Below are 24,905 nucleotides of genomic sequence, written 5' to 3' on the forward strand. Positions count from 1 at the left end.
GAGGGGGGCACTACGGCAAGAACTGTAGGCAGTCTCCAGTCCTACAGCTGCAAGGAGCTGAACTCCCCAAACACTGATCTTGGAAGATGACCCTGAGCCAGACGAGAACTGCAACACCTAGATTTCGGCCTCCCGATACCCTGAGCAGAGCACCAGCCATGCCGTGGTGGACTTCTGGCCCAAAGAACATGAGCTAATGAGTGGGTGTTGTCAGAAGCCACCAGGTTTCTGTTAATTTTTGGTGCATTAGAAATTGTTGGTGTATTAAAGAACCAATACAAAGAGAATAAGTTTTCCCCTGGGTCATAGACCTATTCCGTGCACGTCTGATGTCCCTCCAAGGAACGCCGAACTGTCCAAGGGCTGGGGCTGCCTCTTATTGATCTCTGGAGTCAAACTGGCTGGGCTTGTGCTCTGACCCTGCCACTTTGAGGCTGAAAACTGAAGCTGTGCCTCAATTTCTTCATCTGTAAAATGGGTGTGAGAATAGTACTTACCCCTAAGGCTGTTCGCAGTTTAAGTGACTTTATACCTATGAAGTGCTTAGAACCATGCCTGGCACAATAGTGATTTGCCACTCAGCAAATGTGATGGTGGTTTTGCTGTATCTTAGTACATAGCCCAGTAGCTAGCACATAACAGGCACTCAATTAATGTTTGTTGAGTGGGTGAACTACAATAATTCACTAGGACTAGAATCTTGGCCTCCTGATTTTTAATCCTATAGTATTTGTATTTATCACTATTTGCGACAGGATACAGATTTCTCCAAAGCTAAGTCTGCTGGTTCAGTGTCTTCAGGAGACACCGGGAAAGTGCCAGATTTATAACACCGTGACAATACCAAGGTATTTAATCTAGTGCCCGAGTGTTTGAAAACCTGCGGGCTGCGGAGGCTGACTGTCAGCCACGAGTGGCCTGGCTCTGCCGTAATGGACCACGTTAGCTGACCAGGGTGACAGATACTTAACATAGCTGCCCAATTATGTGGCCGTCAGGGAAATGCCAAAACCGAGCTGGTCCATCAATCAGTTTGTTCTGAGGTCATTAAGAAAATTAAAAGGTATTGCTTAAATACTTAGCAGAGGAGGAACAGCCCCGTCACGAGGAGCTAGGGAAAGCAGTGGGTTCGGCCACAGCTATTGGCTGTGTTAACCTTTGGAAAATGAGAAGATTTGGAACTTGACAAGGAGTTCAGCATGAGAAGAAAAAAAAAAGGAGATTCTAAAATTGGATAAGGATGCCCATTCTCTCACCCCCATTCCATCTTTTTGGACTGTTAGTGCTGATGATTTCTTTTAAAATTCTGAACACAAGGGGAGCGTCTCTAGCTGTGAACTAGCCCATCGCTCTCGAACTGGCCCACATTGAGGGGTGTGCATTTCCTTTACAAGAGCTGCCTCCTTCCCCCGCAGAGTTATGAAACTCCGGCTGGAGAAATGGATGACTGGAGCCTGCACTTGTCTGCTGCACGCCTGAGCAGTTTCACATTAAGATTTGTTTTGAGGCTTATAGATTCTGGTTCTGTTCAGTTCCCTTTCTGTTACAAGACCCCATGGTCCTGCTTTATTGCCTCCACACCAAACCACATGGCATTCCGTCCTCCATCCAGCGTCTGTGACTTGCCGACACCCACTCACCCCCAGGCATGGGGCAGGGCACCTGGAATACCGAGAGACCTCAGATGTTGTTCCTGCCCTGAGAGAGAGAATGCTCATCGTGTTCTCTCCCGCTCCCATGCCTTTGCTGCTCCTCCCGCAGAGACACTGGCTCTGGGCTTGGCAGATTCCAGCTCAGCAAGTGCCTACCAAGTCACGTCCCTCCCCAGAGAAATAACTCACACCCTGCTTCATGCACTCGTTACTCTTTGGCTCATGGGCTGGAGCCTTTGCCACTTTGCATCGTGATTTGTTTACAAGTTCATGTCCTAAAGACAGGACTGTGCCTTATTCTTCTCTGAGTCCCCAGTGCCTGACATTGAGTTGATGCATAATAATGTTTACCTGAATGAAAGAGTAAGTTAATAAAAGAGTACAACTATTAGGTAAGGTGTGTAGGAGAGTAGAGGTGGGGATGGAGATGGAGAATAGAGGTGCTGTTCTGATATCTTTGTTACCAGCAGGGGGAGAGATGTGTTCATAAAAGTCCCATGGTGTGAGCCTTTATGTTCTATGGTTTGAAAGGCTGTCTTTCTGAGTGACATCTCAACATATTATAAAGATTACTTTAAGTAATCTTATAAATTTATAAAGATTAAAATTTATAAAGATTACTTTAAGTAAGAGTGGGTATGACCTTGATTAACTTGAATCATGCCACCTTATGGAAAGCTACTTTTTATCTTTCCCTAAATACTTTTCCATTTCTTGTTCTTTTGGGGGTGGGGGTTGAGGAGTGGTGGTGGTAGTTATTTACTCACTAGTTCAAAGCTACAGGCAACAACAGTCCTCTTGAACAGCTTTAGACGCAGTGTTGGAGTTGGAGAGTTCAGTTTGTTCCTGGTACCCACTGTCCAGGACTGCTAGGAAGGAGTCCCCTTGGTTTTCTTTCTCAGTAACCACTCCAAAAATGCACTTTCTTTGATGCACTTTTTCTTTGAAAAATTCTTCTTGCTTTGACCTCACTCCCATTCCTAATCCCTTGCAAGATGTCCTGTTGAAACTTCCAGCTCGGTATTTCTAAAAGCTATCTGTTTCTCTCCCAGATGTACTCCCATTTCCATTAACTCTATTCCGTTAGCGGCTCTCCTGGGCACGGAAACCGGGAGGTGAGGGTTAGGACTGGCAGAGGCACCCTGGCAGACGCAGGTGTTCTGAGGCAGAGCACGTAGGCGAGGCGGTTCAGCACTCCGGAGAGCTCCCAGCGGGGCCGACTCCCCACTCCGGGCCCTCCCCTGCTGCTGCTCCACACACATCAGCCTTACTCTTCACCAGCTTGTCACTGGAATTGTATGTTAATTAAGGAACCTTGTTTATTTCTCCTAGTCTTGGTTCCCTGGGGACTTGAGGACGCAATGGGGCTGAGTTCTGTTCCTTGCTCTGCCGCTTACTGGAGAGATATACACTACCAGAGACTATCTAATTACCCTGAGCCTGTCTTTCATCTGTAAAATGGAATGGCCCTGTATCTACCTACTTGACTGTGCAGTTGTGAGGGCTAATTGAGATAGCGCATGTAAAGTACGGAGCACATAATATTAACTCAGTAGATAGCAGCCACAATTTTTATTATTGTAAATATTATTGGTATGATTGTATCCTTAGTAACATTTGATGATATGACTCGAGGCAGGAGCACCTCTCCGGCGGATTACAGGCTGGTTTTAGGGGTTAGTAGGTGCAAAGGAGTGTGGGGGTCAGATCCAATCCTCCATTATCTAGTAAGTCCTCTGGGGAACCACTTCCTTGTCCCTGGGGTCCTTTATTAAGATGGCACTGGGTGCTTTAGGGTCAGCACAAATCATAATCAGCTGTTGGAAAAGAAGAACAGACCCCCATAGATTTGCAGAATGGGAACTATTCTGTGTGTGGAAAATGGGGACGCAGGGCTGACGGCCGGCGCTCGGACATTCATGGCCACGGACAGAGGAGGCCTGCACCTCCCGGCTCGCGCATGCTCTGTGCACATGCTTTTGCTTCCTCCCGTGGGAACCTCTTTCCTGCTTTAGTTTTGGCAACTTTTCTCTTTCTGGAGAGTCAGCTCGAATGTCACCTACCTCACTGAGCCGATTTGCCTCTTCTTTGAAATGGGAATATGATGGTTGTGTGGCAGTTAAATATGACAATGTGGGTAAAGAGGTTATCTCTGAGGCAGGCGTGTAGAAGAGGCGCAGTAAGATGGTGGCCACTGGCATCACAACAATCTGCTGTGTGTCACTATGAGCTCCTCGATGTTCAGGGCTGTTCCCTCCATCCTCCTGTTTTCACCTCTCCAGCCTGGTCTCCTACCACTACCCCTCTCGGCCACCTGGAGCACCGCCTGCTCAAAGGCACGGTTGCTCGTGGGTTGAATGGCTGCGTCGATGCGCGGACTGAGCCAGGTGCCTGTGGCGGGTTCTCAGTTGAGTTGCCGCTGAGGAGCGTCCTGAAACGCCTGGGTGTCGAGTTAGCTGGGGATGAGCTGCCCTAGAAAGTGTCAGGAATGACTCCAGGAAAGGTGGTCTGGTGTCCCAGCTGGGACGAAAGTGCTGCCGAAACGGAAACTCGATTTGCTTTGTTTCCATTTCAGTTAATAAACACATTTCAAGTTTTGATGTGGAAGAGCCTGGGTAGTTGGGGGCCTCGTGGTGAATTGATATAATTTACCCACAGCGAGGGAGTAGAGAGCAGGGAGATGACGGTTGATAATTTTGCAGAGCGTAATGGAGTTAATTTATAATTGATATTGGAGCGCTTTTCTATGGGCTGAATTATGACGGAATTGGGAAAGAGTTGTTTCACGTGGTTATTTTGCTGTTTGTGTCACCCTTATGAATTGGAAAGTGGAAAAAGAATGTAGTGCTTAAATTGGTATCTAATCTTTTCAGAGCTCTTTGCTAAATAAACTGGAATTTTAATTAAAACTGCAAGCCAAGAGGTAAATCACTTTAGAAGTTTGTGAAGTTTTTCCTTTTCTCTTGCCTGATATAATTTAACTACTAATATAGATTCTTTACGGTTGGGAAATTAGACACCAGAATAAATAACTGGAGAAGATTGCTCTGGGGCACTGAAATTATGAAAGGGGTAAGGTCATCTTCCCCTGCTTCCAACATGGGCTTTTTATTTTCTGTAGTTAAATTGTTTGGTAACAATTTTGATCTCATTAAAAGTATTGCAATCAGAGGCAGAAGCAAGGCAAACGACAGGCTTCCCCACCGCTCTTCCGGCTTTAATTCATATGAGTCAATGATAATGAATGGATTTAATAAAAAATACAACCTGCTTTGGTGATTAACTCAGCGAACAACTAATGGCGTCCTTGCCCAGAGTATCAGATTTGCAGTAACAAAGAAGTAGCGAACAGAAAAGGGAAACTTCATAGATCACGAGAATTGCTACTTTCCAGCAAAAGGTTGTTAATTACTGATCCTCCTGCTGTATTTATTGGCTCTATTAGAGGATGAGTAATTATTGTCCTCCTAGGAAACCCACGGCGCCATTATTAAATTGGAAGGCTCCTCAGAGTGCTACTTACACAGTGAGATCCTCTCCGTCTCCCACGACCAGGACCCTGGAGGAGGTGGGACAGGAATGTCAGCCTGTGGGCATAGACTTAGGGGTTCCTTTAAAGTGTGCAGGAGTCGGGGTTGTTCTGATGCTCTGCACTGATGATTGCCCTCCCTCCCTGCCTGCCCCGCTCTATGCATTCTTTCTCTCTTCACCCAGTCACCACCCACCCATCGCCTTTCTCCGGCCTGGGCCGGCTTTCTCTGCTTCCTCATGGGTCTCCGTCCTCAGCCTCTCTCTGCTCCCCTCCACTCTCCATTCTAACCAGGTCCAGCCTCGCCCTGCTCGAGCACATCCCTCAGCCCTCGGCCCTCTTCCACCCGCAGAACCAAGTTCCAGCTTCGTGATCTGGCTGACAGGCGCCTCTCCAGCTTTGGCTCCGGGCACGTGGAAGTTGTCACGCTCTCCTAGACTCCCTGCCTTGCACGCTGTCTTCCCTCTGCCCGCCTTCCCTTCCTCTTCATCTCTGCCGGGCACATGCCTCCTTCACACCAGCTCAAATGGCCCTCCTCGGTTAAACCTTCCTCCCCTGAGTGGGAACTTTGTCACACAGAGCGAGCCGTCTGTTAATGCATCTGCCCTGCCTCTCCTCCCCCCCCCCCCCCCCCCCCGCTGGCTCCAGGACCCCTGGGCTGTGACTCAGAGGTGGGTCTGTTGAGGGCCAGCCTCTGCTTTCTCTACCACAGAGATGTCTGCGCCCTCTGCCCCTCTGCTTGTGTCACCATGGGACTCAGGTGACGAACAATCCAGGGGGCTTGCTCTCTATATTCTGTAATGGGTCTAATTTAGCTCCCTCCATGTGCCAAGCCATTTACAAACGTTCTGTCACTTGCATAGTTGTTTTTAATCTTCACAACGCCTCCTGAGGAGACTTGCTGTCCTTTCCCAGATGGTGAGACCAAGGGCCTCAGTGGTTGTCAGGGCTGAGGTCTGAAGCCGGGTTCTTGAACTCGAGTCAAGGAGCTTTAATGCAAACACAGGCTTTCCTCAAGGTTAGGCACCCACCCAGGAGACCTCCCTGGCTGCTAACAGAGTGCATGTGTTTCCTGAGGCTGGTTCTAGGAAACAGCCCTGCCCACCAGCTCCTTTGGGTAACAACTTATCAGCCAACAGGTGTGCGGTGAAGGATGACAGGAAGTGAGGAAGGAAAGTGGCATTTTTTGAGTACCACCTGCACACCAGGCACTGAGTGCCAGGCACAGTGCTGGGTCATTCAGACACATTGTTAATCCATCGAATAACCCACCCATGATGCCGTTATTGTCCCTCTGAGGAAGCAGGCTTGGAGTTGCCCCAAGTGTAGGCTTTTCCCCAGACCCATCCAGAGACACTGGGTCCATTGGGTCCCTCCCCAATGCAGGGGGGGGGCTATCTAATCAGCCCCGGTTGCCACAAGCCGGTGGGAGCCTGCATTGGGCGGCTGGCCCTTCTCACCCATCTGGAAGGATAGCGATGCCACTGGCGGAGACGTGGAGCTCCCCTTCTTTCTGTCTGCTCACATCTGGCTGACAGAAGCATGTTCCATATGGTCACACCCTTCCGGATCGATGGATTTCCCCCAGTACTTCTCATCTGCTTGCCTTCTTGATTGAAGAAAAGTGTTAGGTTTTTCATCCATCCTTGAAGGGCAGTCGCTCTGTCCCTTCGCGTCTGACCTGGCCTCCTCTGCCCTTGCTGTGCCATGTTCCTCCATGAAGTGCTAACCACAACTCATTTTTTCCCCATAGATATATTTGCTTGTTTTCTTGGTCAAGGTTAATCCATCTGTCCATCCGTCTATCTTAGTGCAGTCAAAAGAGCAGTCGTTGGAGATAGAACATGACTTCAGATTGTTTTTTAACACTTTTTACCAATGGGATTCTTTTTATGTGCAAATGGAGGCATATATGTAAGATGCCTGGTACATAATTAGTGCTCAGTAAACAGTAACTATTATAAAGTTATATTAGTCTTAAATTTCTTCTTTTTTTTTTTTTCATTTTTCTGAAGCTGGAAACGGGGAGGCAGTCAGACAGACTCCCACATGTGCCCGACCGGGATCCACCTGGCACGCCCACCAGGGGGCGATGCTCTGCCCCTCTGGGGCATCACTCTGTTGCATCCAGAGCCACTCTAGCGCCTGAGGCAGAGGCCACAGAGCCATCCTCAGCGCCCGGGCAATCTTTGCTCCAATGGAGCCTCGGCTGCGGGAGGGGAAGAGAGAGACAGAGAGGAAGGAGAGGGGGAGGGGTGGAGATGGGTGCTTCTCCTGTGTGCCCTGGCCGGGAATCGAACCTGGGACTCCTGCACGCCAGGCTGACGCTCTACCGCTGAGCCAACCGGCCAGGGCTGTCTTAAATTTCTTCATTCTCCAAATGCTTTCTTTTTTATGAACCCTGTTCTCAAACTGGGATGGTGTATTCAGTATCTACTGCTGTGTGACACATTTTCCCCAGACTTAGCAGCTTAAAACAACACATGTTGGTTATCCCTGTGGGTTAGGAACCCGAGTGTGGCCTGTCTGGGGGTTGTGGCTCAGGGTCTGTCACAAGGCTGATGTATGGCTGTAGGCCAGGGTCCCAGTCTTTGAAGACTTGACCGGGGCTGAAGTGTCCACTTCCAAGCTTCTACCTGACTGTGGGCAAGAGGCTTTGACTTCTTACTTTTCCCTAGGCTTCCCTAAAATGAGTGATGATGATGATAATGATGATGATGATGATGAGGGGTGGGGCTTCAGTCTTTTTATAAAGATATGCTAATATCAAAAGTATCCTAATATCCGAGTATCACTTGTGCTGGAGCTGTCGGTTACATAGACCGAGCCTGCGACAATGTGGTGAAGACTACCCAGGGTGTGAATTCCGGGAGGCAGGGATCACTGGAGGCGGCCTACCACAGGTGGGTAGGTGGGGGGAGGGGAGCACTCTCTGGTGGGGAGGCAGCCATGTGAACAGAAACACCCTAGAGACGGTGGCTGCACCACCCACAGCAACAGAGTACGGAAGGGGCGTGGGAGAGGAACCTCTCAGCTCTGCCCGAGGACATCACGGCAGGGTCCCTGCCCAGGGACACCACAGCGTTCTTCCTCCACAGCCGTCCTCATGATGCTTCATGGTTTGGTGGCAACCTTTTTAATTGACGTGACTCACTCAGGCGGTTTCCTTGGATATTAAAAATAACACCCTATCTTATACAACAGCAATTTACTCCTTACAAAATGCTTTTCCATGCATTGCCTCAGACCACCTAACAGTCCTGGGAGGTACACAGGTTTTATTGCTGCTGTTTTCTTATGTTGTAGATGAGCTGCTGAGGCTTAGAGGGGCGGGGTCCACACGTCCAGGTCTCAGGGCGAGGGGACGGGGCTTGAGCCAGGGTCTTCCCAATCCGAGCGTAGTGCCCTGGCCGCTACACCTTCCTGAGTCCCCCTGAGTGCCTCTGGCCCCTCATTTTAAAGCAGCAATTTGAGTCACTCCCCTCTGCAGATGCATTACACATGTGCTTGCCCATATCAAAGCATATTTGCCACTTTTATGCCCAATCACTTGAAAAATTTTCTGTTCGTGCAGAGACTCTGAGAAGAAGTCATTCACAAGGAACAGCAGTGTGAATTGGGCTTCATTGGCATGCACTGAGAAACTGCATTTTGCAAAAGCCCTCAGGAGGTTGAACTTGCTCTGTGGGCCATTAGAAAGGGACGTGAATATCAGTCCCTTAAGCACAAATATGCTCAGAGGACATTAAATGTTTTCAATTCTTCTCTGAGCCTGGCTATTTTGCAAGTGTGGTTTAGTCCTGGGCAAGAGAGGAAGGGATTTTCGGTCCCTTCGGGTGAATACACTGAGGGAGGAACTTCCTTTGTGGAAAAGATGGTAGCATGTAGTGTGAGGGTAGGCTTGTTACTGAGGTTCACGGGTGGCTGATAAATACCATGAAGGCGATCAGTTCAAGATCAGTTAGTTGTGTGGGTTGGATAAGTACATGGCCTTGGTCTCAGGCAGACCTGGATTTGGTCCTGACTCTGCCCTTACTAGCTCTGTGACCTTGGGAAAGTTATTTAGTCTCTCAATGCTTTGTTTTCTTCGTCTGTAAATAGGATAAGTGTTACAAAAGCGTGAACTTTAGTGATGATGATGATCATGTATTTGAGTAGCTGCTATTCATGGCTTTGCATATTCATTTATGAAACATACTGAAGATGCTGCTAACATGGTGTCTCTTAACAACTAGAGGCTTCAGGGAGTCTTTGAATGTCCCCGGGTAAGTGGGATGGTGCTGACCTTGAACAAATGGGGAGTGGGGAGTCTGGGCAGTGTCTGTCAGTGTTCGATTGCCCTATGAAAATTCCTACAGTATTTCAGGCTACAGAGAGCTCAGAGTACAGCCTCCAAAGGCCCCTTAGCATCAGGGGGCTTGAGCAGACAGTTTTTGCTGTTGTTTGATTGTGGTAAAATATACATATCATAACATTTACCATCTCAACCATCTTTCTAGTTCAGTGGCATTAAATACGTTCACATTGTTGTGCACCCATCACCACCATCCATCTCCAGAACTTTTTTCATCTTCCCAAACTGAAACTCTGTGCCCATTAAACAAATAACTCCCCGTTTTCCCTCCCCATGGCCCCTGGAAACCACTATTCACTCTCTGTCCCTAGCATCTGACTAGTCTAGCTACCTCTCATGTAAGTGGAACCTTACAATATTTGTCCTTTGGTGACTATTTCATTTCACTTAGCATGATGTCTTCAGAGGTCATCCATAGTGTAGTACAGGGGTCCCCAAACTTTTTGCACAGGGGGCCAGTTCACTGTCCCTCAGACCGTTGGAGGGCCAGACTATAAAAAAAACTATGAACAAATCCCTAAGCACACTGCACATATCTTATTTTAAAGTAAAAAAAACAAAACAGGAACAAATACAATATTCAAAATAAAGAACAGGTAAATTTAAATCAACAAACTGACCAGTATTTCAATGGGAACTATGGGCCTGCTTTTGGCTAATGAGATGGTCAGTGTCTGGTTCCATATTTGTCACTGCTAGCCGTAACAAGTGATATGACGCGCTTCCGGAGCCCTGACGCGTGCGTCCCGCATCGCTGCGCTTTGTGGCGCCACCACATATAGCAGACAGGATGCATCCTGTGCTCTCTCACTGACCACCAATGAAAGAGGTGCCCCTTCCAGAAGTGCGCGGGGGCTGGATAAATGGCCTCAGGGGGCCGCATGTGGCCCGCGGGCCATAGTTTGGGGACCCCTGGTGTAGCAGGTGTCAAAATTTCATTCCTTCTTAAGGCCAAGTAATAGTATAGTGTGTGTGTATACCACGTTTTGTTTATTTGTTGATGGGCAGTTGATGGACACTTGAACTGTTCCCACCTTTGAGTTACTGTGAATAATGCTGCTATGAAAGTGCGCGTACTGGTCTTTACTTGAGTCCCTGATTTTGATTTTGGGGGGTGTATACCCAGAAGTGGAATTGCTGGCTCATGTGGAAACTTTATTTCTCGCAGAGGCTCTTTACACTCCCAATGCACAAGGGTTCCAATTTCTCTGCATCCTCACCAACATTTATTTGTATTATTATTTTTTTTTTACCATAGCCATCCTAAAGGGTGTAAACTGTTATCTCATTGTGGGGTTTTTTTTTCATTACTATTTAAAAATAATTTTTTTTTGGTTGCTTTGAGAGAGAGAGGAAGGGAGGGGGGAAAGAGAGAGAGAGAGGCATCAACTCGCCGTTCCACCTAGCTGTTCCATTCAGCTGTGTATCCAGGTTGCTTCTTGTGTACGCCCTGACCAGGATCGAACCCGTGATCTGGGTGTGCCAGGATGATGCTCTGTACACTGAGCCACTCCGCCCGGGCTCTCCTTTGTGGTTTCCATGCGCCCTGACCAGGATGGAACCCGTGATCTGGGTGTGCCAGGATGATGCTCTGTGCACTGAGCCACTCCGCCCGGGCTCTCCTTTGTGGTTTCCATGCGCCCTGACCAGGATGGAACCCGTGATCTGGGTGTGCCAGGATGATGCTCTGTGCACTGAGCCACTCCGCCCGGGCTCTCCTTTGTGGTTTCCATGTGCCCTGACCAGGATCGAACCCGTGATCTGGGTGTGCCAGGATGGTGCTCTGTGCACTGAGCCACTCCGCCCGGGCTCTCCTTTGTGGTTTCCACTTGCCCTGACCAGGATGGAACCTGTGATCTGGGTGTGCCAGGATGGTGCTCTGTACACTGAGCCACTCCGCCCGGGCTCTCCTTTGTGGTTTCCACTTGCCCTGACCAGGATGGAACCCGTGATCTGGGTGTGCCAGGATGATGCTCTGTACACTGAGCCACTCCGCCCGGGCTCTCCTTTGTGGTTTCCATGTGCCCTGACCAGGATGGAACCCGTGATCTGGGTGTGCCAGGATGATGCTCTGTACACTGAGCCACTCCGCCCGGGCTCTCCTTTGTGGTTTCCATGTGCCCTGACCAGGATCGAACCCGTGATCTGGGTGTGCCAGGATGGTGCTCTGTGCACTGAGCCACTCCGCCCGGGCTCTCCTTTGTGGTTTCCACTTGCCCTGACCAGGATGGAACCTGTGATCTGGGTGTGCCAGGATGATGCTCTGTACACTGAGCCACTCCGCCCGGGCTCTCCTTTGTGGTTTCCATGCGCCCTGACCAGGATGGAACCCGTGATCTGGGTGTGCCAGGATGATGCTCTGTGCACTGAGCCACTCCGCCCGGGCTCTCCTTTGTGGTTTCCATGTGCCCTGACCAGGATGGAACCTGTGATCTGGGTGTGCCAGGATGATGCTCTGTGCACTGAGCCACTCCGCCCGGGCTCTCCTTTGTGGTTTCCATGTGCCCTGACCAGGATGGAACCTGTGATCTGGGTGTGCCAGGATGGTGCTCTGTGCACTGAGCCACTCCGCCCGGGCTCTCCTTTGTGGTTTCCATGTGCCCTGACCAGGATGGAACCTGTGATCTGGGTGTGCCAGGATGGTGCTCTGTACACTGAGCCACTCCGCCCGGGCTCTCCTTTGTGGTTTCCATGTGCCCTGACCAGGATGGAACCTGTGATCTGGGTGTGCCAGGATGATGCTCTGTACACTGAGCCACTCCGCCCGGGCTCTCCTTTGTGGTTTTCATTTGCATTTTTCTAATGAGTAGTGATGTTGAGCCTTTTCATGTGCTTATTAGACATCTGTATATCTTTTTTAGAGGAATGCCTATTCAAGTCCTTGACCTATCTTTTATTTTATTTTATTTTATTTTTATTTATTCATTTTAGAGAGGAGAGGGAGAGACAGAGAGAGAGAGAGAGAGAGAGAGAGAGAGAGAGAAGGGGGGGAGGAGCTGGAAGCATCAACTCCCATATGTGCCTTGACCAGGCAAGTCCAGGGTTTCGAACCGGCGACCTCAGCATTTCCAGGTCGACGCTTTATCCACTGAGCCACCACAGGTCAAGCGACCTATCTTTTAATTGGGTTGCTTTTTGTTGTTGTTGAGTTATAGGAGTTTTAAAATATATTCTGAATATTATTTTTTTGTCAGATATGTAATTTTCAGATATTTCCTCCCATTCCATGGGTTGCCTTTTTCTTCTGTTGACAGTGTCCTTTGATATAAAAAGTTTTAATTTAATGAAGTTCCATTTATTTATTTATCTGTTTATTTATTTTCTTGTTCCCTGTGCTTTGGAGTCCTATCCAAGAAATGATTGCCAAATCTAATGTCATAAGCTTATTCCCCATATTTTCCCTGTATAGTCTCCTAAGAGTTTTATAGCTGTAGCTCTCACAATTAGGTCTCACTTTGAGTTAATTTTTGTATATGGTGTAAAATAAGGGTCCAGCATCACTCTTTCTGCATGTGAATGTCCAGTTTTCCCAACACCAGTGGTTGAAAAGACGGTCCTTTCCCCAGTGAATAGTCCTGCCGTTTTTGTCGAAAATCATTTGACTGTAAAAGCAAGGGTTTATTTCTGGGACCTGTTTAAAATTGTGTCTCTCTGTCAGAGTTTCTTACACTGTGTCTAGCACATAGAAATTATTAAATGAATGATTTTAAAAAGGCAGTTTCTCAAAACAAAATGTGCTAGAGGCACTTGTGAATGAAGGGTGGATTTGGGATTCATGAACGTAGCAAGGATTGAAGGGTGGCCATAAGGAGTTCTCAGCTGTCCACTGACATGGGGCAGGTGTTGGTTCTACATTTCGAACAGCAAAGCCACTCGGATCTTTGAAAACTTTGATCGGATAGTGTGCTTTTGAGAGCTCCCTCCCTGGCTAATTCTCCCTCTCCGTATTAGCACATAATAGTTAGAAGAAAACATATGTTGTATCTCTTTGTATTTATGACTACTGAATGAATAACTTTCGTCCACTGGATGCAAAGAAAATGAGTGAAATGCTATAAATTATAGCTGGGACTTGTTAATGCTAATAGAGTGTGTAACATATGCCTCCCTTTGGCACAGCTTTGGAATAATGTGACTGATTTAAATTGCTTGAGCTTGTTTGCCTTCGTTTTAATTGGGAGTAGTTGGAAAGCACTGAGTCGCCACCATTAGCAGGGCCATGTTCTTTCACTGGAACGCAGCCCTCTCGACTTGGAGGTGATAAAAATTCTGATTAACTGTAGTCTTAGAGTGGGAAAATTAAATAATTTTATTTAATGTGTTGGTATTTCTCTTCATCTGGAATTTAAACAGCAGGTTCTAAATATGATTTAAAAAAATAACTCTGAACGAACACCCCCTCACGTTTTTCCCTTGACCACAATCCTCTGCGTATACAGATTTAAAAATACCTTACTTTTTGCTCCATAAAACGTACTCCCCCCCAAAAGTGGAAGGGAAAATGCCCGTGCATCTTATGGAGTAAAAAATATGGTATTTTATTAAATATTTTAACACATCATTTGGTTCAGAATAATTTTTTTCTTATTTCCCTCCTTAAAACCTTAGGTGTGTCTTATGGTCAGGTGCGTCTTATGGAACTAAAAATACGGTATGTTCTGTAAGCGCAGAATTTGGTAACTTTGATAACACTTCCATAAATGTAGATTTTGATCAAATCGGATTAATTTGATAACCTAGGAAATGGTGGAAAGAGCAGAAGGGCAGGCCCTTTGTCTCAGTGTGGGAAACCCCATAGCTGTCTGGAAAGTGGATGTGTTCTAAGGGTACAAGGCCGCCTCTTGGAACCCCAGGGTAGGAAGGACAGCCAGGCGCAGGAAGGTCTGGTCTGGGACCTAGAAGCCCTAGGAACTGAGGCCCCACAGCCGGTGTCTCCAGGGCCACGGGTCTCGGCTCTGCTTTTGTCTCCGCACCTGCCCCTTCTCTCCCGTTAGCAGATAGATACGCTGCCTTCGCATCCCTGTGTGCCTGGCACAGCACAGCTGCCTGGGGGTTGGCTTTTTATCGCTTCCAGTACAAGGGCCAGCCGAGGCTGCCTGGCTTCTCTGAGCTCCAGATTCCTGGGAGAGTCTGCTTAGCTCATCTAGAGTCAGATGACCACTCATCTGGCTTGTTTGTTTATTTATTTAAAAAGTCTTTACTGAGTACCAGGAACTGTTTTAGGCACTGGGAATCCGTTCTGTGCTTGTGGACCTTGCCTTGTGTGTATGGGCTATGTGTGTGTGCATGTGTGTGTGCGTGTACATGTGTGTGTGTGTGTGTGTGTGAGAGAGAGAGAGAGAGAGAGAGACTGTCAAAGTGCATTCTTTGGGGACTGGGTTAAGAGGTGCAATTTTCAGAGAAAGCAAAGTGTGGCTTGGGATCCAGATAGACCTGATTCAAGTCCTGATTCCTCTCCATTCCAGCTCCATGTGTCCTAATGGCAGGTTACATGACCATGGGAAAGACTGTCAGCTGCCTCACGTGCTCACTGTGGGGACAGGCATGTGACGTGGGCTAGGGCACCGGAATGGTACACAGCGGGCATCAGTGTGGTCGCTGCTCCTCTTGCTCTTGTTATGAGTCACATTTTTCTCTTTCTTCTAGTTCCCTTTTGGCCGACGCTTGCCTTGTGACATCTACTGGCATGGTGTTTCATTTCACGACAGTGACATATTCTCCGGTCAAGTGAACAAGTTTCCAGGTATCCGCTGTTATTGTTGGCATTTACAAATGTGTCCAGGGCTGAGTCTCAGGGAACACTCGTCTTCAAAAACACGACAGCGCTTTGAGGTCCAGCCCGAGCACATTTAATTGGGAATTGCTGCTGTACCCTGTCGCCTTGGGAGGGACGCCAACACACAGGAGTCAGGACTTAGGTCGCTGAGGGTCTGGGGATTGAAGGCTCACAAACAGAAAAACGGGCTCTCCTCATCTGGATCCACTGGTGGAAGAACAAGATTTTTCACCTTTTTGGTTGTAGATATAACCAAAGGTGAGGGTGTTATGAGGGACTGTGTTCTCAAAATAAAAAAAATTACTTAAATAATTTGCAGGTAACAGAAGTACTAAAATTCTAGGACTATATAGCACAAAAATGGGTTTAGCAGTTTTCATTTTCTTTGTCTTTTTTTGATAGAAACAGAGTCAAAGAAAGGGACAGATAGGGACAGACAGGCAGGAAGGGAGATATGAGAAGCATCAATTCTTTGTTGTGGCTCCTTAGTTGTTCATTGATTGCTTTCCCATATGTGCCTTGACCGGGGTGGGGGGAGGGGGCCTACAGCAGAGTAAATAACCCTTTGCTCAAGCTAGTGACGTTGGGCTCAAGCCAGCGACCTTGGGCTTCAAGCCAGCTACCTTTGGCTCAAACCAGCAACCATGGGGTCATGTCTATAATCCCACGCTCAATCCAGTGACCCTGCGCTCAAGCTGGTGAGCCCACACTCAATCTGACTACCTCAGGGTTTTGAACATGGGTCCTCCATGTCCCAGTCCGGCACTCAATCCACTGTATCACTGCCTGGTCAGGCCAATTTCTTTAAGTATTGTATTTGGAAGTACTGCTTTTAACACCAAATGCACCAATCTGGGAACAATAGGCTGCAGGTAACCTCTGCTTTCACCCAAGGTTGTTATTACCCAGTGAGAGTTAGTTACCTGCAGGGGGCTCTGTGCCAGAGAAGTGGCATAGCCGACATTGTCAGATACCCCCTTGTGCACTGCCAGCCTCCCTCTGTGCCTGTTTACTTTTAACCTCTACGACCCTCTTCTGCTATGATTGCTACTCATTATTGTTAACGGCTAAGGGAAGAGGGTGGTTACAGCGAGCGGAAGTGACAGTGGGCTGGGGAAAAGGAACATTGATTAAGCTGGGTTTGAGCACAGCCAAAGGGATCTTCCACTAATTTTCAGGAATTTTAACAAAACCACAATGTGGCTATTTCTGTATCTCCTCCCAACTTTAACCATACAAATATTTATCGACTTACGACCTATGCCACTTACGAGCATTCGACTTTATGACCACAATCGCTAGCCACGACTGCTCCGCATCTGGCAGCGCAAGCGTTGCCCAGCTGGGCATAGGACAATGTGGACCAGCTTCCAGCAGCACTACCATCTCCGCGTGCACCATTTCAATTGTTATCCCAGACTCGGTACAGCAATTTGTGTTTTGTGTCTTGGATATTTTTCATCAAACCCCTCCCAAGATGTCTACCAAGAGGAAATTGTCTTTGCAAATATTAAACCAGTTGTACTGGTAATGCAGTGTTTTACTTAAACCTGATGAATGTAAAAATAAGAAACAAAATGGTGTAGAGATGATACAAATGGCATAAAATGAACAAAGAAAATTATGATATATAACAATAATGAGAAAACTATGATAAAATATGACTTAAAGATTTTTATAACATCATTTCACAGTACTGTACATATAGCCTACTCAACTTATGACCAAATCGTGTTATGACTGGTCAGTCGCAACTAATCGTGGTCTTAAGTCAAGCACTAGCTGTACTTATGTGTCATTTTTACATAGTTGCAAGTGCAGTTGCCTGAATATAAGGTGTTTTCTCTTAGCGTTATATAATTTATGCTTATTTTAAAAAGAGGATCAATTTTTCTCCTCTGGCAGTCAGTGCCACATCTGTAAGAAAGCACCCCTCCCAAACCCAATATCCATACATTGGACACTGGCAGGTTGTCATGTCCGCTAGGGGGTTTCAACTGAGCAGGCAAACTGCCACAGGCCACAGGGGCCCAGATTCACTCACAAGGACAGAGAGTAGGACGCAGCTCGTCAGTTCGTCAGTACCACACATTTCCCTCCAGGGGAATCTTTGCGAGGGTTCCAGGGGCTGGGGGCTGGCCCCTCGAGTGACAGATCTGGCGCAAGGGGACGAGACTACATTGGTGCATGTGAGTCTGTCTTGGCTTAGACAACCGCCATGAGGAGCCTAGCTCTCATGTAGCTGCTCCATCGCATAGCGTCCAGCATCCCCGCCAGGACGTGCTAAGTGACAAGCATCACTACACTCAGGAAAGCCTGGAGCTGCAGCTTCCTACCAGGTATTTATGCCATTTGCCAATCAGGGGTCATTTTAACTATATGCTTTGTTGTCTAGTAACACGGCTAACTTCCCACCTTTATTGGTTTCCAGGGGAACAGAGCGAGAAAATTAATCCAAGGTCAATTTGTCCTTAGAGAAGGAGGGAGGGTTTTGTTACAGAGCAAGGACGGAGCTGGCAGCGGGCTTCCTGCACGCAGTGTGATGGAATAGCTGTTATTCTCTCTGCCTTGCTGCTCAGAACAGGTGACTGTTTGGTGCCACTGAAGGACTTACTGGGATATCGGGCAAACAAAATTTGAAAGAGGACAACTCTTTGAATGAGGACAGAGTTCCTAAGACATGAGTCATCAAATGGGGCTTCATTTCCATTGCCCGCTTTGCTCTTGCCTCGTCTGAAGGCTGGGAGAAGGAAAGAGGAGTCGTTGTAACTACATTCAGAACACAAATTAGAGACACAGAGAAAAATAGCCCCGGAGGACTGCTTTCATTAAAGGTGATATAAGAATATGCATCTCAAAGAAGCGAGTTTGTGCATCCCATATTCCACATGCCGGTGATTAGAACATATAATTTTCCACTTTACGAACAGCAGTTAATTAGCTCTAATGACAAAGCAGCCTCTAGAACCTCCAGGCAGGGGAACAGGACGGGCACACCCTCTGCTCGGAGAAGGACAGCGCCCCTCAGCAAGGGGTGATGACAAGACCGTCTGTCCTCTGGCTCCATTTTGTGCCCGGGCTTATCTTCTGTCTCCTATTTGCCATTATTTTAGAAATGCATTTTGTATGCATTGTGTGTTCCTTATGGTAAGTCCTAGCGGACATGCCAGGCCAGGATAAACACTTCCCATGCCGAACGAACAGAACAGAACGCTTTCGGATACGCACATGGAAGTAATTTATTTTGTGTCAGCGCATTAGATTTTAGCCGCTTTTCTATGGACAATTTCCTTCAAGAGACGTTCTTGTATCTTAACTGATGAATTAAGACTTTCTATAAAAATAATCTGATTTAGATGTGTCTCTGCTTTAAGAAAATCCAGAACTGTCCATTCTTAGCTTACAAACAACAGTCTCGTAGTGAGTTTCATGGTCTGAGATGTTAACAGCACATGGCGGTGGGCCTGGAAGCCCACCCTCAGAAGGGGACTTTCTATAGAGAGGGGGAAGGCTCCATTGAGGAACCCGTGGGGACAGCCACCTGGCCAGCCCTGGTCTGAGCCAGGGATACGAAGACCAGGGACAAGGCGTATAGAGAGGGGAGTGTGATACAGGATCAGTGTGGTGCCAGAGGGAACTCAGGGTGCCGTGGGAGTTTGGGCTGAGGGCGCATGACCTCACCCAGATTTGCTTGGGAGACAGGCAGGGACAGAGATCCTGGAGAAGGAGACTGACATGTGAACTGAGCCTTCAGGGATGGGTGGGTCTGAGCCTCAAGAAAAACAAGGGAGCAGAGTTGGTGCAGAGATGTAGACTGCTTAGCGCACAACGCTCATCAGCTAAGGGCAAGTGGCCCCTGATGGTTAGAAAGGGTCAAGTGGAATAGGGGCAGTGGGTGGTGACAGGCAGGGACAAAAGGGCGTGGGAAGCCATGGAGGAATTTTTAAGCCAGAGAGGGACATAGGCCAGCTTGGAGTTTAGAAACATCAGCCAGAGGGCGGGTAGAAGGCCGAGAGACGAAACGGAGAGAGAGCTAAGAGGCCGCTGCAGCATCCAAACAAAAAGGGCGAACTATTCAGTGGAGATGGGAATGGAGAGAGGGACTGGAGCTGAACCTATTGTTGTTTGAAGGCTGTAATGCGTTTTTGTTATAAATAATATTTGGATTGAGTAATGCTCCCAATATAGCTCAGATTTTATTTTGTTTTTGTTTTTTTAACTGGGCAAGCCTGAGGATCGGCTGTTCCTCTGGTGGGTGACTCCGCATGAGAGGAGAGCACCAGGCCTGGAGACTGCGGAGTGGCAGAAGGGAGAGCCCAGGTCCAGAGTGGCAGGAGGCAGGCTCTTGGTGTGAGAAGCTCCAGCCTGGGTCCAGGGGTTTTCCCAGTCGATAGGGGAGCTGCCCAAGCAGGGATGTCTAGGGTAGACCTTGCTGAGAAACCCAGGTAGGGAGTCCGCTTCAAAAGAACCTGCTACTGGGCACTGAGGTCACAGGTGGGAGGACCCTCCCTTCAGGGTAGACTTAGAGGAACAGAGAAGAAACACTGGAGAGAACAAGGCAAAGATATTGCTAAAGCAGCCACTCAGGCACCAGGAGCAAAAGAAAGGTTTCCAAAATTTGGGCACAAAGAAATGAAGCATCAGAAAACAGTTCAAATCCTCCTATTTAATGGAACTACGAAGATGGGGTCAAAGATTGCCTTGTTCCTAATCTTTGGGGGAGCTGATGATTAGACCTAGAGCTTCTAACTCGGGTCAAAATGGGTCCCAGAGCCTGGGGCAGGGTCCCAGGTAGGGTCAGGTGCTACCCTGCTTAGAGAAGGGAGGCGGAGTCTGGAGCCAGCAGAGCCTGACGAGACCTCCCTGTTCGCATATTTGCTCTGGGAACATGGGCTCGGACTCAGCTGGAAGGCTGGCTACTCTCCTCAGTGTCTTCCTGAGAGAGGATAGCGTGCCCCACATCTCTCTCTGAGCCGCTGCCAGAGGCAGGAGTGCCAGCTGCTTCCTCGTGGGGCCCAGTGAAGGCCGGGAGCATTCTCCCTGGCAGCACTGGGTGGCAACACTCCCGAGATGAGGAGAGGAACAAAGGCTTTGGTGGGAAGTGGATCGAGGGAGGTCTACACAGGTGCCTTCTAGAGACAGGTGTGCAGGCGGGGTTAGGGCTGGGCTGTCGACATCAGCGGGTCAGAAGGGGCTGGGAAAAGTCGCCAGTGGCTTGTAGGAGCGCTTCTGAAGTTGGCTGTTTTCAGTAGAGAGCGACCTGAAGACAGACACATAGGTGAACCCGGAAACAGGTCTGTCCGCTGGCGTGGGCGCCGCTGATCCACATTGCAGAAAGCCACTGCAGATGGAAAATGAGTGTTTACTTAATTTGCTGGACCTTGATTTTCACAAAACTCTCCTGGAACATTCAGATTGCACTCCTGTTCGCACGACACTTCTGTCTGCATGGCGTGGGGCTTTCCGACCTGCTGAGGGATCCCTGGGCCCGGTCACAGTGCCTTTGAAATTCAGAAAGCATCACAACCCTCGGTGGTCAGAAGGCGTCATCTGTGTGATGGAAGGGACTGTGTTACAGTTAGTCCTGGAGGTTCTTTTAATGCCGTAACCAAAACATTCGTCAGACACACGCGAAAACTTTCCAAGAAAGTTGAAAACTTGTTTTTGTGTACTTTGTGTTCAGCTTGTATTTATAACTTAGAATTTCTAATTTCATAGGGGAATAAAAAGGAATAGCTGTAATTTTCCGAATTCATTTCTCGGGATGCTCAGACCAGTGTCCTCAATGAGCTTATTTATAAAATAAAATTGAGGAGTCCACATTAGAGCTTAGTTCATTAGTACTTTTTAAAGCTCCTTTATTTCTTACTTAATCCTTCTCTCTATCCTTCCAAACAAGAATTAGGGACTGGGCACTGACATCTTGAAGCTGTGATCTTTAGATTTATTGCTTCTTTTAATATGCTGAGGGAAGCAAGAACTAGGTTATGAAAACCTTCGCTCAAATGTTTACCCTTCACTTCCCGAACTTGGCAGTGTAGAGAGACCTCGTTCATTCTGACCGTGCCCGTTTGGAAGGTGTGACAATCGAGACATGCCAAGCTGACACGAAACTCTGTACTTTCTATTGAAAATAACTTGGCTAAGCAAACTTCCAGCGTCGGTAAGGGAACCGTGGAGCTCTTCCCTGGTGAAGGCCACTTTTAGTCTCCATTTTTCAGCAGTGCTATTTGCCTTGAGAAAAAAGCATGCTAAAATGTAAAATAATTTCTTATGATAAACACTCAGTTTCTTCTCTTATCAGAGTTACTAAAGATGTGACAAGGAAAAAAAGCCCACCATTTTTTAAAAAATGTTTTATTAGTGAGACATTTCAATCCCCTCTGGATAAATTGATGAGATCTGATCAATGTTAGTGTCAGTCTTTAGAACTACAAATTTCATTTCCGCCCCTTAAACTATAAATTATGCTCTGGTATCTTTTCCAGTTCCTGTCCTTATTGCAAGGAGACAGATTTTATGCAAAAAGGTATATAGTTTTCTCTTTCCTACCTTTGATACTCATTAAAGATGAAAACAAAGCAACTTAATTAAGCTTCTCATAATGTAAGTAGAGTCTACTAGATAACAATTCACCAGGGCGTGAGATAGAAGGAATCCCAGAAATATGTACAGTGGCCCCAAATTGAAAACGGTACTAAGGTTTAAGTGCGTGACAGAGACGCCTCCATTCATTGTCTAGAGGGCTGACAAAGAAGGAAATGATAGCGGGGAGGAAGTTCATTCCTTCAAGTTGATGTTTCATTTTAGAAGGACAAAAAATTCACCTATTACCACAAGGTTTTCATTATTGTGGTGGGTCTCCCTAAGCCCTGAGTCACTGCCGTGGGGTTGTCGTGTCTGAAAAGTGACTGTGCATGTGTCGGGTGGGGGGTTTAAGAAGTCCCAAGTCACGGCTGCTTTGTAGCGAGCGGCCCACTGTGGTGAAACCTCACAGCCTCTCTCCTCCCCAGGCATGACGGAGATGGTGCGTAAAATTACCCTGAGCAGAGCGGTGAGGATCATGCAGAACCTCTTTCCTGAGGAGTACAACTTCTACCCTCGCTCGTGGATTCTGCCTGACGAGTTCCAGCTCTTTGCTGCGCAGGTAGATGGCACTCGGTCCCCAGGACCCTTGAATCATATAGTGTGGCTGCAACTGTGCCCTGGATCCCGTGCGCTGGGCGCTGGGGTTGGGGGTCCCCAGGCAGCTGCGACCGGCCGAGGGAGTGTTTAGCAGTCCACCGTAGGTGTGGGCAGCAATCATGGGAGATGGCAGAGTTGAGCAGGTCGGGTGACAGGCGGGGACACTGAAGAAGTGGGTCTTGACATGAGGAGACCGTCATGATACTTCTGTTGGGCTCAGCGTTTGGGGAGCCAGGGAGATGGCACTGGAGCAGGTGGCTGAGCCCACAGGAGCACAGGACTGTGTGGGTGAATCCTGGAGGCGTGGCCTCCCCAGCCTCCGATGGTATGACACGTGGGAAGGTGGGCTCCGCTTCAGGGCTGGGGAGGAGGTCTAACTAACTGAGGGGCAGGGGGGACCTTTGAAATGTCCTACTTTAAATGTGTTCCAGGATCAATTTTCAAACCATCCATTCCATATCGAAGCAATATGTTTGGGTATGAAATACTCTATAGCTATTTTACAATAATTTTGAAACAGAACCAGTAGGGAAGCCGAATTCAGAATTGCCATTTCCTTTAGTCTTTCAACAATTTCATTTAGGATTGTGTCAAAGCCTTTGTCAGTGGGCTCAATGGTCCATCTCATACCTCTGGGGGTAGCTATACAACAAATATGATACCTCTCTATTTGTGATAGGGCTAGCACCATTTATTCGGCCTCCTTTGTTTCATACATTGTGCTAGAAGCTTAACATCATCTCTTTTAATCCTCACCGTAAAGTTGGTTGTGTTATTACCCCCCTCCCTTTACGGATGAAGAAACCGAGGCTTTGAGAAATTAAGTGACTTGCTTGTAGAGTAGGATTTAGACTTAGAGGTGATTTCAAAGCCTATGCTTTTTATAGTTCATTGTATTGCCTGCATGTCATTTGGGTCTTGATATTACATTATAAAACTTGTAATAAAATTATGACATAAAGCACAAAAGAATCTTGAAGTAGCAATTTTTAAAAGGAAGCTCTCTATGGGATGGTGTCACATGGGTCTATATGTTTCTTGAAATTCATCAAAGCATTAACTCAAAATTAGTGTATTTTATTGCATGAAAATTATGCTTCAATAAAGTTAATTTTAAAAAGTAAACTATCAGCTGTTCGCCATGCTGACCCCCATCTCCCATTTCTGTGGCTCTGCTTGTGCTCCTGTTCCAATGTGGAATACGTTCCCTTCCCATGTCTACCAGTCTTTCTCTCAATTCTGCAAGGCTGAATTTAAATGAGATACCACCGCGCCTTCAACCTCAGATAAGTGAGAAGAGCGTTTCCATCATTCCCCAAAAGCCCCCTGGGCCTCTTTGCAACCAGTCTCCTCAACCCCCCAACCCAGGCAGCTGCTGACCTGCATGTTTACCATGGATTAATTTTACCTGTCCAAGAAAGTCATATAAATGGAACCCTATAGTATGCACTTTTTTTAGTCTTTTATTTTTAATTTCAGAATTACATTATTGAGATTTATCCAGGTTTGTTGAGGATAACAGTAGTTGGTATTTTTATTGGTGGAAAGTGTTCCATTATATGAATAGACCACAATTTGTTTATCCATTCACTGGTTGATGGGCACTTGGGTTATTTCTGGTGTTTCATCATGAAGGGTGCTTAATCTTGTCAACAGTCTTTCTGAATCTATCAAGAGGCTGTGGTTTTTTTATTTTGGTAATGTGATAAATCTCACTGATTAGTTTTTTAAATGTTAAACTAACTTTGTATTCCTGCAATAAATTCTACCTGGTTCTAATGTATTATTCTTTTTGTGTACTGCTAAACTCTACTTGCTGATATTTTGTTAGGAATTTCTATGTCTTTGTTCATGAGAGATATTGGCATTTGATGTCTTTTTTGGTTTGGTATCAGGAAAGCTTTATTAAATGAGTTGCCAATGATTTTTTTTTTTGAGGATTTTGTATAATATTGGTATTATTTCTTAAACATTTGCTAGAATTCATTATTGAAGGTATTTGGTCATGGAGCTTTCTTTCTGGGAGTATGTTAAGTTTGATTTTTTAAAAATACATATAGGTGGCCCTGGCTGATGGCTCAGTGGATAGAGTGTCAGCCCAGCATATGGACATCCCAGGTTCAATTCCCAGTCAGGGCACACAGAGAAGTGACCATCTGCTTCTTTCCCTCTTCTTCTCCCCCTTCTCTTCCTCTTCCCCTTCCAGAGCCAGGGGCTCAATTGGTTTGAGCATGGCCCTGGGCACTGGAAGATGTTTTGGTTGGTCCAGGCACATTGGCCTCAGGCACCAAAAATAGCTCAGAACTTGAGCATTGGCCCTAGACAGGGTTGCCGGGTGAATCCCAATCAGGGCACATGCAGGAGTCTGTCTCACTAGCTCCCCTCCTTTCACTTAAAAAAATTACATAT

The 24,905-nt window shown here is 47.2% G+C and overlaps 1 protein-coding gene across 4 annotated transcripts in view; it reads left to right on the plus strand.

The window, feature by feature from the left end:
- Window positions 1-24,905, plus strand: part of TTLL11 (tubulin tyrosine ligase like 11) — a 204,011-nt gene that overhangs the window by 23,747 nt on the left and 155,359 nt on the right. For all 4 annotated transcript variants that reach the window (XM_066367256.1, XM_066367258.1, XM_066367257.1 and 1 more), the window contains exons 2-3: window positions 15,182-15,278; window positions 22,325-22,458. In XM_066367256.1, the coding sequence (XP_066223353.1) occupies window positions 15,182-15,278; window positions 22,325-22,458 (231 nt within the window). The remainder of the gene's footprint in view (window positions 1-15,181; window positions 15,279-22,324; window positions 22,459-24,905) is intronic.

Source organism: Saccopteryx leptura, chromosome 2, assembly GCF_036850995.1.
Source record: "Saccopteryx leptura isolate mSacLep1 chromosome 2, mSacLep1_pri_phased_curated, whole genome shotgun sequence".
NCBI lineage: Eukaryota > Metazoa > Chordata > Mammalia > Chiroptera > Emballonuridae > Saccopteryx > Saccopteryx leptura.